At 45.2% G+C, this 17,709-nt stretch overlaps 1 protein-coding gene across 1 annotated transcript in view; it reads left to right on the top strand.

Moving 5' to 3' along the window:
• The window catches only part of emilin2a (elastin microfibril interfacer 2a), a gene marked incomplete at its 3' end in the record, with an annotated part of 39,134 nt that extends 24,546 nt beyond the window's left edge, over positions 1 to 14,588 (top strand). The window contains 5 exon segments of the mRNA XM_080725641.1: positions 254 to 301; positions 1,831 to 1,893; positions 9,495 to 9,635; positions 14,168 to 14,224; positions 14,227 to 14,588. Coding sequence (XP_080581767.1) covers positions 254 to 301; positions 1,831 to 1,893; positions 9,495 to 9,635; positions 14,168 to 14,224; positions 14,227 to 14,588 — 671 coding nt within the window.
• Between the last annotated feature and the right edge of the window lie 3,121 nt (positions 14,589 to 17,709).

Below are 17,709 nucleotides of genomic sequence, written 5' to 3'. Positions count from 1 at the left end.
TCCTGGCTTAATTTATATCCTGTCTGAGTGTGACCCACAGTGTTTAGACTGTAGGCTGGGTCCAGAGGGGCAGACAAAACAATATTACCTCAGGCAGGCGCAGTCACTAGGCAACAGTTATTGTTCAGCTGTTGTTCGTCCAATACTCAGCCCAAGTCTATCGAGTTTCTTCTGCCAGGTGGCACAATACATGTCAAATAAAATGTGTTATGTTTGTCATCATTTCGTGTTATCCATTTCCTTCATTTGACAGGGTATCCTCCCGTGCAGCCTGTGTCTCGCAAGTCCAAGATCATCCCAGGTGCCAATTTTATTTTCTTGAGTTAAACCAATATTGCACACAGGGTCTTTCATTCTCGTTCTTTGTCAAGCTGTAATGCTGCAAACACGTGGCACCTAGGAGAGGGTTACAGACTGGGGCATTTGGTTAGGCAGATTGGGTGGAGTGGGAGGTTATGGAAGAGTGGTTCCAAAACCACTTTTCAGCTCGAGACCCAAAAGAGAAATTTGATTTGTCACCCCAAACTAGTGAAAATAGCTGACCTACAAGCTCACAGCGTGCCGGCCCGCGATGCGACGCGCTGTAAGCTTGTTGATCAGCTATTTTCACTACATCAAAAAGTTATTTCTTCTGATTTATGGTTCCTGATTTGGAACATTGGATTTGTTTTTAATTCATGAAACATTTAGATTTTTTTGAGGAGGGGGGATTTTTGAAAATATATTGGATTAGTAATGAAAAACTAAATTTAGTAAATGTTACTCACGACCCACAAATGGGAAACAGTGTTATAGAAGAAGTAACTGGTGCAAGAGGCGGTCACCATCTGCATTGACCTCGTAGCTACGGACTATCTATTTCCGGGACCCCTATATACACTATACACGATATTATCGTTTATCGTGATAAAAAAACACTCACGATAATCGTATCGTGGAGATTAAATGTATCATGAAATCGTCCTCCGTCATGCACTGGGATCAATTCACCTTTTATTTGCCGAGCTGCATATCCAGTACCATTTAAACCCTCTATTGGTAAAACATACGTACTTGATAGTCTTTTTTTCACTCTCTACCAAATCTCTTTGCCAAAAAATAGCCGTTGTGAGCTTGTAGATGTGCTATTTTTTCTCAAATGTTCTTCCCCAGGATAAAAGATGCAGGGGATATTTTGATTATCGCGATAACGTAAATCGCGATTTCTTTGGTCACAATAATCGTACACACATTTACATCGTATACACACTGTAAAATCCAGTGTTCATTTAGTGCACAGATGTATCCATGAGTACACTCTGTGAGTTACAGACCCATACGTGTCCATTTACTAAATGGTAAATGGTGCATTTATATAGCGCTTTTATCCAAAGCGCTTTACATAGATTGTGCATTACATTCACCCATTCACGCACACATTCATACACCGGTGGCGGAGGAAACCCTGCAAGGCACCAACCTGCTCACCGGGAGCAACTAGGCCTAGGGGTTCAGAGTCTTGCTCAAGGACTCTTCGACATTAACTCAGGGGGAGCCCGGATTCGAACTGGGAACCCTTCGTGCTCTATTAACGGTTTCTCTACCCCTGAGCTATGTTACTACCTAACCAACATTTAGAACCAGTGCTATAGAAGAATGTCCTGTTTTTTTGTTTTATTCACACGGATGTTAAACGTGTTATGTCCTCCGTTAAATGCCAGAGAATGTGGAAATACTGCATGAATGAAACACCCTTTAAAAATAACGGTGTTATCATTACGGTGGCACCGCGTGGAGCAGCTTGTTGGGTAATAATTAAAAAGTAACACTTCCCTCCATTTTGTGCCATAGTTCCCGCTGCAGCTAAAGTCTCCTGGAACCCCACGTTGCATCACCTCCCGAGGCCGTCTCCAGGTGATTCATCTCTCTGAATATTTAACAAGAGCTTGTGACTAAATAAGAACTACATTAGATCAGTCAGGGGCAGGGACGCGCTGAGCCTCTGATTCAGCCTGGGAAAAGTAGTTGGAGAGGCCCTCATTGTGTGCGGCCACCACAGATTTTTTCACCTTCCAGACGCACTGTGAGGCCCCAAATACTGATCGATGAGCGGTAACTGTGATTTTAGGTCTCATCGTTTTTCTGGTATAAAGGCAGTTTAGTGATCTTGTATGTAGACCATCTAGGAGTAGTCAAGGAAGCTAGGGAGACAGACAAGCCAGTGGGGCCAATGTGATGGCTCTGTGGGCTGATCTCTCTCTATACTATAGCGCTGCTGCTACACAAAGATAGGCCATTTCAGATCATGAGAGACAAGCCAGTGGGCCAATTACATTATATTTACTTTGTGGGGGCCGGCCGGCCATTTTTTTTAATGGCCGGCCCGGACCGGCCGGGAATGGACCGGCCGTTCGGGAGTTGTCCCGCTTCATCCCAATGGCCAGCACGTCCCTGGTCAGGGGTGTCACAAGGGGGTGGGGGGGGGGGGGGGGGGGGGGGGGACTGAGTTACTAGGGCCCAAGGTGGAGGGGCCTTAATTTTATACTTTAGCTATTGGAAAATAGCAGATATACAAGCTCACAGGGGACTGCCCCATAGGTCAAACTCCCGTTGGGTCTAACAGCGTCGTCAGGTTAGATAATCACCTGTGTCACAGTTACTGAGGTTAGGGTTAGGGTTAGGGTTAGGCATAGTTTTACTGAGGTTGGGATTAGGGTTTGGGTTAGAGTTTGGTGGTCGACCTAAGGGTGTTCGACCTAATGACATGTTACCAAGCTCACAGCGCGCTGCGAGCTTGTAGATCTGCTACTTTTTTTAAAGTCGTGAAAATGTTTGCAAATCTTTGAATATAATGTACTTTTTAAGCGAACATTTGTAACTCGAATTCTGCTTATGGGGGGTCCCTGGAACTAAATATTTTGAGATGGGGGTCCGTGGCCACATATCATTTTGGGGGTCCTTCACATGAAAAAGTTTGAGCACCACTGAAATAGAAACATATTTTTTTTTTTCAAAAAACCTTAGAAGGATTTGAACTATTCAAAGAAATGTAGTTAAAGCACAAAATAATGCGTAATAATGCGTACCCAGTCTAAATGGGTTAAACCCCCTCCCCCTATGAAGAACGTTCATGGGGGGCCCGCAGTGAATCCTTGTACCCAGGGCCCAGAATTTGGTGCGTCGCCCCTGGGATCAATTGGAACACACCGGTTCTTGTTTTTTCCATTTCCTGAAAAAGTAACGGCTTTTGGACATACAGTGTTTCCACCCAACAGCGAAGAAGCAATCCACAGTTATTGTTGTTGTTATGAATTGTGTTTATAGTTGTTCCTGAAATAATCTAAAAAGGAGTATTGTGCAGTATTTTCTCTCTTTAAAAAGAGACAGAGAAATGAGAAACCTGTGTCGGTTTGGGCAGACGGCTCTGATTATGTCATTTCTAAAGTCACAATTTCCTGTTATATTATTTCCTGTAAATACTTATGTAATGAGCTTGAGTTACTGAGTACTCTTCCACCTTTTAAAGTACTCCTCACGCCGCCCGGAACCCTTCCCAGGTCCTAAGCCCAAGAAGTTACCGGATCTTTTTAAAATGAAACACTGTCACTACACCTTTAAGTTCACAAACAATTTCTCATTTGTGTAAACCCATTAAGTGTATTAAGTTCACAAACAGTTTCCCATTTGTGTAAACCTATGTAGGTGTACTAAGTTCACAAACAGTTTTAATAACCTTCCTTGCTTGTGTAAACCTACTATTACTGTATATGTACCTCTGTACAAATACACTTCTCTGAATGAAAGCTGAGCTATCAATGAGACCCTCTTTAACTGGTGAATATTATTACTTTCTACAGCGACTATTTATTTTAGAGACCAAGATATGCACCTTACTTTAGAAATGTAGACCTTAGGTCTGAATGGAGAATGCAAAACCACAAAGACAGTGTAAAGTGTGAGTCTGAACTTGTAGCTTCTCTCGCCAAGGGCTCGGGAGAGACGCAGCTCAACTTATTAGCACAAACCGTCCAGAGTGAACATCATCGGTTAGGGGTTTTGGAGATTTGTGCTTTATCTGTCAAGCTCGCCCACCAGCTCAGCACGCGCTGAGTTGGCTTCTGATAGGGTGAAAAGACTTTTAACCTAATACTCTTGTTGAATCTTACCAAAAGTCTCAATCAGTCCCACAGCCAGGAGATGGTTTCGAGTGCCTGAAGGTGTTCAAAACCTTCCTCCCATGAGTGCAGCCTTCCCCGTAGGGAAGGAGAGAAAGTCAAACCTTAAAAAGTTGTAAACTCTTAAAAAATGAGTTCAGACAGACACCAGATAAAAGTGAATAATAAAAAGCTTTACTGGTAAAAACAGTTACAAAATATAAAACCACCAATACAGTAATTGGCAATGAAATAATGAAGAAGTACGATATAAGTACTTGACTAAAAACAGAGAATCTAACAGAGTCAAAGTCTCTCTAAGTACAGGAACAAGTGGTGCAGAAATTGCACTAAGTACAAAAAGGTCCATCCCCGACCCCTAACGGGCCGGGGATAGCTGCAACAACTCAACTCTACAAAAAGACACAAGAACAACTCAGACTAAACAGGAGACACGAAGCAGTCTCCTTTATACAGTAGTCCGTTGCAGTCACAGTGACGTGATTTACACACAGAACATATTTTAGCACACACACGTTTGCACGCTCTCACGCACTTCTGCATGCACTAACACGCACATCCTTTCATAATCGAGACGGTGAAGGTCAGGCTAGACTCCCCCATCCATGCCAGGTTGGGGAGTCGTCCGTTCTCACATCAGAAGCTTCTGGGAAACACCTCTCTCCCAGGATGTCATATCTCATGTTGACGTGATAAGAGATAACAGCACGGCCCGAACGTTAGGGAGGGACGGGCACCTGTCTCACTCACGCTCAGTCCAAGGTTGGTTTCCCAGACAGAGAGAAGATAACAGCTCGTTAACGTTGGCCAGCTGCGCTGAGGAGTCATTCCAGTCCAAGGCCATCTTGTCGAGCTCCACGAACACACAGCAGCCGTGTGAAAAGCATGTCTCTCTCTCTCTATTCAGCAGACACAGCGCATAGGGTCTCAAAGGACGGGGTGCCACATACTTGGGGTCACAGGCGGGACCCCTAACACCCCCTCTGGCACCCTGGATCCTCTCATCCGCAGCCACCACGGAGTCAGGTGGGTCCTGTTCTTGAGCCTTGCGCGCGGCTTTCGCTGCCGCTCTCAGGGCTATCCTTGCCTCCTTCTCCTCCTGTGGGAGGGCGGCCCATTCTCCTGCAGGCAGGAATGTTGGAGCCTTCTTCGGGGGAGCCCCTTTGGTGGCTCCCCGCTCTCCGTTTTTTGAACCCTTGGCCTCAGTTGTCTCAGCCTTGGGCTGGGTCTCCTTTCTCGAGGCCTTCTTGCCTTGCGGCTTGAATAGCTTGGGTGCCACATTCTTGGGGTCCCGAGCAGGAGCCCCAGGGCCCCTAAGACCCCCTCTGGCACCCTGGTTCCCCTCCCGTGCTTTCGCCTCAATGGCAGCTGCGACAGCATCAGATGGGTATATTGCAGGATCTCGGTAGGCATCCCGGATTCCTGTTTTTCCATATTCCATACGAGGTCCCAACATGGCTTCCAGGCAACCAAAGCGATTCTGCCCTGATCCCTGAGTTTCAATGGTGGCCCACACTTGGCCCGCCTGGTAACGCAGAGAACTCACCATCACCCTGTAGATGGTTACACATGCAGGCACGATAGAGCGCCAGTTGTCTCCTATCAGGCGGGAATAGTTCACCAATCTCTTGATGGAGTGGCCTTTCAGTAACACGTAGTCTTCCCAAGTAGGTGTCAGGAACGGCTCTCTGTTGGACAGGTGTCCTCGTCTGATGCCCGCGATCTGCTCCCAAACTTGAGGAACCTTCAGGGCATCGTCGTGGATTTTATTGCCTTTGATGCCATATAGCTGCATCCTGGGCATCTCGGAGTCTTCATCGTCAGTGAGGTCCCCCAGAAGTGAGGGAAACACCACCTTCCAGACGGCACCCACAATGGGCACAGAAGGCTCCGCTGGTCGATCCATTGAAGCCGGGGTGGAGACACCACTCCGATCTTCCTCTGGGAGATATCCAGAAATCTGGTTCTCCGGGTGTTTGCTATTATGCAAATCAATAATGTGCTCATCTGGACAGGCTGGGCAGCCGCTGACACAGCCTGGACAGCCTGTATCTCCAGAGTTATTAGCAAGAAGATTGTCATCATTCATGTCGTCCAGGCAAATGGAGATGATCTGCTCTTGTCCTTCGCTGGCCATGTCTAGGTCGTCGTCAGGTTCCAATTCTCCACAAAGAATAGAAAGGTTTGAGAGGTGTCCCATATGATGGTCAGCAGACGTTTGTGACGAGAGCTTGCCTGAGGAGCTCCTTATATGCAGAGCCTCAGGCCACAGCTCCTCCCTAGGGAGGGGGTGCCCCTCCCTCCGGGTTCCTCCTCTCTCTTCCCACGGGAAATATATCTCCCGTTGAGAGATAAGAGATAAGAGCTCATTAGTGCCGGCCAGCTGTGTTGAGGTGTCACCCTAGTTCAAGGCCACCTTGTCTAGCTGGATGCACGAACACAGAGCAGCTTTGTCAGCAGTGTGCAAAAGCATGTATTTCTCTCTCTATGCAGTACATACAGTGCATATGGATTAAAAGGACAGGGGGCCATATTCTTGGGGTCACAGTCAGGACCCCTAACACCCCCTCTGGCATTTGCATTCGGCCAGGGCAATGCCCAACCATGAGCAAGAACATCTGACCACAGCTTCAGCGGTCATAACAGGATAGGCTGCCAGGACGATGCACAGTCCATACAGGACGTAGCACCGCGGGCAAACCAATGCTCAACATCCCCTGGGCCCCTCCTTGGGCCCAAAGGTAAAGGCCTCGCCACCAGGGCGAAGGAGAGGCTTGCGTGAAGCCTTCCCTGGCCAACTTCACCACACCATAGGATACGCCTAACCAGGCGCTGGCACTCTTTCCAACTCCACTGTCCCCAGTTGGAGGGGACCGTCCTGGCGCTACACAGATCAACACTTCATGTCTGGCACACTCCAAGGCAAAGGGCATCTCCTTACGAGAACAACAGTTACCTGTCCCATGCCTTGGCGCAACCTCTCCATTCCTAACTAGGGGTTTACAACCCGAAGCTTCGGCCATTTCTCAGTGCTCACCTGGTCTTGCGAACTTGGTCAATATGTACTATTACCGAGTTCTCCAACCTAAGCTGAGCCGATGTGGGCTCGCCCTGCCGACCGCTCCCGAGGTAGCATTATCTGCGGCGGTGGGATTGGCGGAGTCCATGCCCAAATAACTTAGGTTGGTCGCAAAGTCGTTATAATATTATTAGATGTTCTCAACTGCTATTTTATCAGTTCCTGATGGAGTTGTTTTTACCAACTGGCCGTCTGCAGCGCTTACAGACCTCCACTTCACTCTGTTCAAAATCTCCGACGCTCTGGGGAGTTTTGTGAATAAAAAACACTTAAGCCTTGATAATATTAACTATCCTTTACTTCTGTAGTAAATAACTATATTCCAAGGGTCTCTCGGCTATTCTTTATGTGGCAGTGGACACGAATTTAATTAATCAATTACTAATCAATAATCAATAATCAATCAATATCCACCCAGGGACGCCATGTAATGAGCTTGAGTTACTGAGTACTCTTCCACCTTTTAAAGTACTCCTCACGCCGCCCGGAACCCTTCCCAGGTCCTAAGCCCAAGAAGTTACCGGATCTTTTTAAAATGAAACACTGTCACTACACCTTTAAGTTCACAAACAATTTCTCATTTGTGTAAACCCATTAAGTGTATTAAGTTCACAAACAGTTTCCCATTTGTGTAAACCTATGTAGGTGTACTAAGTTCACAAACAGTTTTAATAACCTTCCTTGCTTGTGTAAACCTACTATTACTGTATATGTACCTCTGTACAAATACACTTCTCTGAATGAAAGCTGAGCTATCAATGAGACCCTCTTTAACTGGTGAATATTATTACTTTCTACAGCGACTATTTATTTTAGAGACCAAGATATGCACCTTACTTTAGAAATGTAGACCTTAGGTCTGAATGGAGAATGCAAAACCACAAAGACAGTGTAAAGTGTGAGTCTGAACTTGTAGCTTCTCTCGCCAAGGGCTCGGGAGAGACGCAGCTCAACTTATTAGCACAAACCGTCCAGAGTGAACATCAGTTCATCCGGTTAGGGGTTTTGGAGATTTGTGCTTTATCTGTCAAGCTCGCCCACCAGCTCAGCACGCGCTGAGTTGGCTTCTGATAGGGTGAAAAGACTTTTAACCTAATACTCTTGTTGAATCTTACCAAAAGTCTCAATCAGTCCCACAGCCAGGAGATGGTTTCGAGTGCCTGAAGGTGTTCAAAACCTTCCTCCCATGAGTGCAGCCTTCCCCGTAGGGAAGGAGAGAAAGTCAAACCTTTAAAAAGTTGTTAACTCTTGAAAATGAATTCAGACAGACACCAAGCAAAAGTGAATAAAAAAGCTTTACTGGTAAAAACAGTTACAAAATATAAAACCACCAATACAGTAATTGGCAATGAAATAATGAAGAAGTACAATATAAGTACTTGACTAAAAACAGAGAATCTAACAGAGTCAAAGTCTCTCTAAGTACAGGAACAAGTGGTGCAGAAATTGCACTAAGTACAAAAAGGTCCATCCCCGACCCCTAACGGGCCGGGGATAGCTGCAACAACTCAACTCTACAAAAAGACACAAGAACAACTCAGACTAAACAGGAGACACGAAGCAGTCTCCTTTATACAGTAGTCCGTTGCAGTCACAGTGACGTGATTTACACACAGAACATATTTTAGCACACACACGTTTGCACGCTCTCACGCACTTCTGCATGCACTAACACGCACATCCTTTCATAATCGAGACGGTGAAGGTCAGGCTAGACTCCCCCATCCATGCCAGGTTGGGGAGTCGTCCGTTCTCACATCAGAAGCTTCTGGGAAACACCTCTCTCCCAGGATGTCATATCTCATGTTGACGTGATAAGAGATAACAGCACGGCCCGAACGTTAGGGAGGGACGGGCACCTGTCTCACTCACGCTCAGTCCAAGGTTGGTTTCCCAGACAGAGAGAAGATAACAGCTCGTTAGCGTTGGCCAGCTGCGCTGAGGAGTCATTCCAGTCCAAGGCCATCTTGTCGAGCTCCACGAACACACAGCAGCCGTGTGAAAAGCATGTCTCTCTCTCTCTATTCAGCAGACACAGCGCATAGGGTCTCAAAGGACGGGGTGCCACATACTTGGGGTCACAGGCGGGACCCCTAACAACTTAATATTTAATGCTCCTTTGGCCATGCATGTTATAATTATTCTCTGCACGGTGTATTGTAGTATCAGTGGACAACAGCGTTATAATTCTTATATTCTCTGCTCGGTGTATTGTAGTATTCATTGGACAACAGTGCTTATAATTATTTAATGTGTTGCAGTATCATTGGACAACAGTGCACTGGCGGATCCATTTTCCTTCTCTGCTGGCCTCACCCAGCAGCCCTTCTCTGGAGACTTTGGAACCATCCGCTTCAACAGAATTCTTGTCAATGATGGCGGACACTACAACGCACACACAGGTACACATCACAAAGATTGCAGGCCTAGTCACAGATATAAAATCACACTTGTGTGAACTGAGCGGTGGAGGCTGCGTGTGTGTGTGTGTGTGTGTGTGTGTGTGTGTATGTGTGTGTGTGTGTGTGTGTGTGTGTGTGTGTGTGTGTGTGTGTGTGTGCGGGCGTGAATGTGAGTGTGAATGTGAATGTGTGTGAGTGTGCCTGGCCTCAGTGGCCTGAACAACAGCGCCCCTCCCTTAACATGTGTGGTCAAAAAAGGTACTTCAGGCTACAGACAGACAGACAGACAGACAGACAGACAGACACACACGCACGGATACACACACGGCCACGCTATGGAGACGGTGTGACCACCGCTCAAAAAGCTAGATATCCCATCCGCCGCTGCAGTTCATTGGCGCGACTGGTAAAACAGGACTGGCGGAAGTGCGTAACTGTGGAAGGCACTCTGCAGTGGGAAAGAGGGAGTCCCGCATCTGATCCTTCAGAATTCCGGCAGCTTGCCAGTCCTAAAAGTACATACCATTCACAGCTCATGCTGATGCGTGATGCGATGAGTCATAACATCACGAAACAGAATGGCCAGCCTGAGACATCAGTCATCCATGAATTTGGGTGAAGGCCCCAATTATATACTGTATATACCAGTAAGACTCCCTAATTGGGAGATAAGCGACCGTCAGGTCACATATTACTTGCGACCTGACGGTCGCAATATATGTCACCGTTAGATCGAGAAACAGTTAGATCGGGAAACGGAGCGCTCGTCGTGCGGCGCGGGGCGGAACAATTGCGGTCGCTCTGATCCACAACACTGACAATGACAACGTAGCGTCGGCAGGAACCCTAACCCTAACCCCACGGAGGTTAGGGTTAGGGTTAGGCATAGGTTAAGGTTAGGGTTAGGGTTAGAGTTAGGCATAGTAAGCTAATGGCTAACTACAGCTGAGCTTGGCTGCTAGTAAACAACAGAGAAGGGTCGCAGACGAGTGACGTCAGCGACTACAAGTGAATGGCTGTTGTCGCCATCTCATGGTGAATACGCAGAATTACACAGGTGCGCTGATAAGAGACTATCAAAGTGAATTGATCCAGGTGGTGTTAGGGGTGTGTGGTGAACGACGAAACGAGCGCTCTTACCCCAATCTCACTGAGTTACCCAAACTGACTGTAACATATATACATATATACATACAGTATATTCTCCAAAAAGTATCAAATATGTGGCTGTTGTGGAGGTACATCTGTGGCCTACTGTCAGTGTGCACAGGAAATGGCATGCTGATCGGTGCAGTGGGTTGTGAGATCAGCTCCGGACACACAGACAAGTCCACCCGCTCAGAAATGGCTGGACTCCTGCAGAGCTGTGGCATGAAGTCAAACACATGAAGAGTGTAACAGTTGGATTGAAGTTGAAACTCTGCAAACCATCCCTGTTCTTGTAAAGATTAGGTATTTATTAGGGGTGTAACGATATAGTAACTGCATCGAAATATTGTTTTTAACTTAAAAAATCGAAGTATATCGAAATGAAAACAGCCAAAATCGAATCGTATCGTTTTATTTTGTATCGTATCGAATCGGCAGTGCAAAGAATCGATTGTATCGATACTACCTACTTGTGCATTGTATTTAGCATTTTTAAGGAGAAAAAATTAAAAGGAGGTGTTTAATTACTTTTCCTTTCCATATAGCTACACTGGTCTATCGATAAATGTGTGTAATCTCTGGGTTCAAGTCAAGGTGCAGGTTTGTCGATATACAATGTCCATGTATTTGGCATATAATCACTGTGTTTACTTATTTATATCCATAATAATACATGTCCGTTTTTTTTTTATTGTATTCATTCATTGGTGAATGAATGAATAATGTTTGTGCCACATTCATTTGTCTCACATGCAGACATACACCCATGTTGGTGATAAAATAGGTTATTCTTGCTAATTTAAATAACACTAGAAGCTGGGCCGCCCTTCGGGCGGCCCAGCGTCTAGTCGGCGACCTGGCCAACTCGGAACAATGTAAATAGGGAATGAATGCCCCGCCCTTTAGTGCAAACCCCATTATACCTGTTTTCATAGGACCTGTTTTGACCATCTGTCTGCCTGTGTCCATTTATGCCCATATATGGAGATATCTGTATCTGTCTGTCTGTCGGCGTCCATTTTATGTCCATATAGAGATCACTGCAGTTATAGTTCTGGGTCCATTATATGCCCATATATGGAGATATCTGTCTATCTGCGTCCATTTTATGCCCATATATGGAGATCTCTGTATCTGTCTGTCTGTGTCCCTTTTATGCCCGTATATGGAGAACTTTGTGATTCTGCGTCCATTGTATGCCCATATATTCCAATATATGGAGATATCTGTTTATCTGAGTCCATTTTATGCCCATATATGAGATCTCTGTCGCTTTTTCAAACAGATGGTCAAAACGGGTCCTATGACAATAGGTATAATGGGGTTTGCATTAAAGGAGGAACCGGCACTGTGTCTGCAACACAGTCGGAGGCACAGACAGATACAGAGATCTCCATAATGGGAATAAAGGGACACAGACAAACAGATGGAGGAGGAGACAAACTTAATGCAAACCCCATTATACCTGTTGTCATAGGACCCGTTTTGACCATCTGTTTGCCTGTGTCCATTTATGCCCATATATGGAGATATCTGTATCTGTCTGTCTGCGTCCACTTTATGCCCATATATGGAGATCTTTGACCATCTGTTTGCCTGTGTCCATTTATGCCCATATATGGAGATATCTGTATCTGTCTGTCTGCATCCATTTTATGCCCATATATGGAGATCTATGCAGACACAGTGTCAGTTCCGGAAAATCCTGATGTCAGACATCAGAATCCGAACCTTTCGTGCTGGTTACAGAAAATCGTGTATCGGGTCGGGTTGAGGCCGAGCACTGCACTACCTGCTGCGGTGGGGAACACGTGTGCCGAATTTGAAATAGGGAATGAATGCCCCACCCTTTAATGCAAACCCCATGAATGCCCCACCCTTTAATGCAAACCCCAATATACCTGTTGTCATAGGACCCGTTTTGACCATCTGTTTGTCTTTGTCCACTTATGCCCATATATGAAGATCTCTGGACACACAGTACCGGTTGCGGAAAACTCTGATGTCAGACATCAGCTCCGCATACAGACATTCATTTTATTCCCATATATGGAGAACGCGCGTGCCGGTGGGACGAACGGTTCTCGAGATACGCGGATTACATACATACATACACACTCACAGAGATTTGTTGTTGACTCATGTGGCGTACGTGATGTCAGAGCCTTTTATGAGGTGATGTCACAAATCTCACAATGAGTCAGCGCTTGCACCGATTTCAGTTCTCAGTCTTATGCCCATATACGGAGATATCTGTCGGGTCGAGGCAAGATGCCCATATATGGAGTTCTCAGTATACGGAGATATCTGTCGGGTCTAGGGTCTGTGTCCCTTTTAGGCCTATATATGGAGATATCTGTCTATATATGCCCATATACTGTATGGAGATCTCTGTATCTGCCCATATGCCCATATATGGAGTTCTCAGTCTTATGCCCATATACGGAGATATCTGTCGGGTCGAGGCAAGGCCCGGCACTGCAGTGATGTCACAATGAGTCAGCGCTTGCGCCCGGCACTGCAGTGATGTCACAATGACCGATTTTGCGCCGATTTCCTCCGGAACAGCCTGATGTCAACAATCAGCCCCGCATAAGGAGATTCCGAACGTTTCGCGCCGGTTAGGGAAACCGCGCGTCGGGTCGGGTCGAGGCCCGGCACTGCACTCCGTGCCGCGGCGGGGAACGCGCGTGCCGAATCTGAAGCCTGTGGGACGAACGGTTCTCGAGATACGCGGATTACAAACACGCACGCAGAGACTTCTCGCATTTATAGATAGATATTATTTATCATGATTATTATTATCAAGCTGTGGAAGGTTGGAAGAAAGAGAGAGATCGAAAAACAAAGCCTCCAGTGTCTATTCTCGTATATTTTCTTCATAAGCAACTGTAGAGCTTTTTAAATCATTTGTTCTCTGGTGACAAGGCTGTGGACATTTGTATGAGTTGTTTTCTTTAGCCGGTGGTTCTGTTACGAGCGGCTCTGTTGCTTTTGCTCAGCAACAGGTGGCTACGGCTAGCTGCGTTGAAGTGCGTTAGTTGCAGGGTGCCTCCTGCCCAGAGACGAGCCTGCAGTGTGCGTGTGCGTGTGCGCGTGCACACCGCATGTGCGTGCTCAAAGCGCGAGACAGCGGCCGCAGCGCAGTGCATTGTGGGGCGGTAGGGCTTGAATAGTGACCATCGAATGCACACTGCAAATCCAAATGCATTGTGGGATACTTCAGTACACTATATTAGGGTACAAAAATGCTCACTATACATTCGGACACTAGTTCAAAATGGCGGTGCCCCCTTTTAGTACACTACATTAGAGAATAGGGTGGATTTCGGGCGCAGCCTATATCTCATCTCAACCTATGCCATTCTATCCCCTCACGACAGGCATATTCACGGTACCAATGGAAGGACGCTACCTGATCTCAGGTCTGCTGACCGCCAAGACGGCGACCGCGTGGAGGCTGTGCTGTCCGTATCGAACCGCAGTGTCCAGAGGCTGCGGAGCTCGGCGGGACCAGCAGCCCGTCAGCCCATGGGTCCGGTGGGGGGTTCCAGCTGTGGCTGCGGTGGCTCCACGTCCTTCAGCCTGATTCTGTCCTTGAAGAAGGGAGACCGCGTCAGCCTGGTCCGGACCGGAGGCCAGCTCGCCATCGCAGAGTCCAGAGAGATCCTCTCCACCTTTAGCGCCATCTTCCTCTATGCACCGCAGGGCCAACAGATAGCGCTGCACCCACCCACAACAGAAAGGACTATGGGACGTTCCACGCAATTAAGACTGGCGACGTGGAAAAAGCCATGCTATTGACGCGACCGTGCGTTTACCAATGAGTCTGTGGCCTTAAGCTGGATGCAGAATAGACCAAAATTTAGAGTGAAAATGTTTTAACTCAAATATTTGCTTCTGGGTGGTCCCTGGAACAAAATATTTTGCGATAAGGCTCCGATATCATTTGGGGGCTGTGACGTGACAAAGTTTGAGAACCACTGATAACATCATCATTTCTTTTGTAGGATTTAGAAGACATTGTTAGAATCAGTGTGATCAGTGGTTAAGGACCCCCAGAATATGTATTTGGCCACGGACCCCCATCGCAAAATATTTTCTTCCAGGGACCCCCAGAAGCAACGATTTGAGTTAAAGATTTTCACTATAAATTTTGGTCTATTCTGCATCTAGCTTAAGGCCACAGACTCACGGTATTGACTGATGTGCTATAGGCCTATGTGCAGTAGCACAGCTGTGCTGTCAATGCAGCTGCTTTACAATACAGATGAGAACGGCGTCTGATCACAGGGAAAAACATTTATTTTCCATTCAAGATCAGCATTTCCAGGAATTTGACCAAAGGAGCAACATTTGCCTTGATCAAAAAAGCAATATTTTGTCACTGTACCTATTTGAATTGTTAATAATCAATCTGCCATTTTGTTCTGTACCTATTGTACTATTGTTGAATGTCTGGTGTAAAATTAACGTTAAATTAACGTTCATAAGATTTTATAATTTTTTATACGTATGAATAACAAAAACATGAGTATAATGTCAAGTATTATTAACAGAACATGATAATGCTAGGCAATAAAGGGCGACAAATCACTGTTAGTATCTGCGCTGTAATCTTACTTCATATTTTCTTGAATATGATACATGATGAATGACAGGTAAATTATTTTATAACAGGGTTATTATGTTAAGGTTATGCCTTAATACATTATAATTGCCCCTCTATAACAAAAAATAAATGAATATAAATTAAATATTTTAATTGTTTTTAAGTTGATGTCATGTGTCCATGTGCGGTCCAGCCAAGCCCACAGAACCACGGTAGAGCATTGAAGCAGCCTTGCCAGGTGGACAATCTGGGATAGCAGTTAACACATTTAGCCTAGAATTATTGAATGCTTTAACCAGTGAAAAATAGCAGATATACAAGCTCACAGTGCGGCACCGAGTGCCGCGGTGCGAGCTTGTAGATCTGCTATTTTTGAAAAAGTTGTGAAAATGTGTGCAAATCTTTGAATATGTATTTTCAAAGCGAACGTTTGTAACTAAAACTTTGCTTCTGGGTAGTCCCTGGAACTAAATATTTTGAGATGGGGGTCTGTGGGCCGAAATAAATATAGTTTTGGGGGTCCTTCACATGAAAAGGTTTGAGAACCACTGACATAGTTAGTCTCTCAAGAACAGACTAACTGAGCTCCAGTCAAGTGAAAAGGACCTTTTTTTTTTTTTGACGATGGCTAGCCAGATTGCTGACATAGAAACATAGGTTTTTCAAAAAATCTTACAAGGATTCAAAAGACACTTAATCGGGTCAAAATTCTAATTTCACGATTTTTCAAAAATAGCAGATCTACAAGCTCGCTCGGTGCCGCGCTGTGAGCTTGTATATCTGCTATTTTTCAATAGTTAAAGCATAAAATAATGATACACAATATAGTGTACCCGTTCTGAATGGGTTTTTAAACGTTACTGCGCGTGCTTATGCTAATGCTACTGCGTATCCCAGTGCGCCTGCTCGGTGCTCAAGACATCATCAAAATTGGCCTCCTTATCTTGGCCAAACATGGTATTTCCGGCAGTCTCCCGGGTGCTTAAACGCCACTGAGCAACTTTCATTGAAATTAATATTATATTATAGCTCTACGGGCCCAGCCCTATGGAATGTATGGAATGCATGTGCTAATAAAAACATATTTAAAACATTGTTTTGATGATGATTGCAGGGGTTAAAGCCAAAAAAGAATCCCAAGACTGAAATTCATTTATTCATCCCAATATGTGATTTTTGAAACACGGTACGCGCAGCGCACACCAATATTTGGGGTGTTTCCCTGAAGTTCTGAACTGCCTTCTCTGAATGTGTGTGTGCCAATCCATGCTTCATTTTATAGAAGTATATTGTGAAGTTCTGTTGTATTCTATTGCTAGTCTGGCCAATTCAAATACTCATGTCTTGAAATTATAACTGCGTTTTAGTTTGGAGATCGCTTGACTAGCGTTTTGACGACTTTGTCACTCACGCCACGGCCATCAATACACCTCCCCTTATTTATTTTTTTGCGTCTCTGCACCGATCTCAGAAATAGCCTCTATTGAATCCTCAGGACTGAAATCAGTGTGTGTGATTGTTTTGAGGGTAAATGACATCAAATTGCGACGGGCGTTGCCCACTCGAGTAAAAGATTAAAGATTTCTAAAATCAAGAAAATATTTAAGGTTTTAAAATGTTATGTTTTGTTATAGAGGGCAATTATAACGTATTAAAGGCATTAAATATTCCAAGGTAGACACAGAGTTTCTGAAACTGTACTGAGAGTGAGGAGTCATGATCAGTGGTCAGACTCAAAGCATTTTTGGGTGTGGGCGAAAAGAAGTTCCCTTTCTCTCCCTCGCTCTTCCTTAGAGACTGGTAAACACTCCCAACTGTACTGTAATTGCCAAACAAGCACCAGGGTGTATGTTTCCTCAATACTCTGATCTCCATGTCAACCTCAAAAGGGTCCTATTTTGAGTGAATACTCTTGAGATATTGTGCCATGCCATCATTTCAACTTTCTTCCTTCTAAATGAACTCAAGAAATTGCTGATGACTTGAGTGGACTTGTTTGAACCAAAGTACCAAAACAGTTCTAAAAACAACCAATTCTGGCCCATTGCCTGTGGTCACGGCCGAACTCGTATGACTTTGATCGTATGACTTGGAACAAAGTGGTAGAGAAATACTTTTACGGATTGTCTGGAAGAGTAAAATGCATTCAGTTAGAAACTTTATTAAACACAAACATGACCAGGAGCTACACCTTTGTTAGCTTAATTGGCCTATATATATTTTCTTTCCTTATAATGGATTTTTGTTCTGTAAACATATTTTAAACCACATTTCCATACAAATCAATACAGCATATGCACAAGGTAGTGGTCA

Source organism: Nannobrachium achirus, assembly GCF_963921795.1.
Source record: "Nannobrachium achirus genome assembly, chromosome: 5".
NCBI classification, from domain to species: domain Eukaryota; kingdom Metazoa; phylum Chordata; class Actinopteri; order Myctophiformes; family Myctophidae; genus Nannobrachium; species Nannobrachium achirus.
Note: the sequence above shows the minus strand (reverse complement) of the source record. Positions and strands in the feature narration are given on the sequence as shown.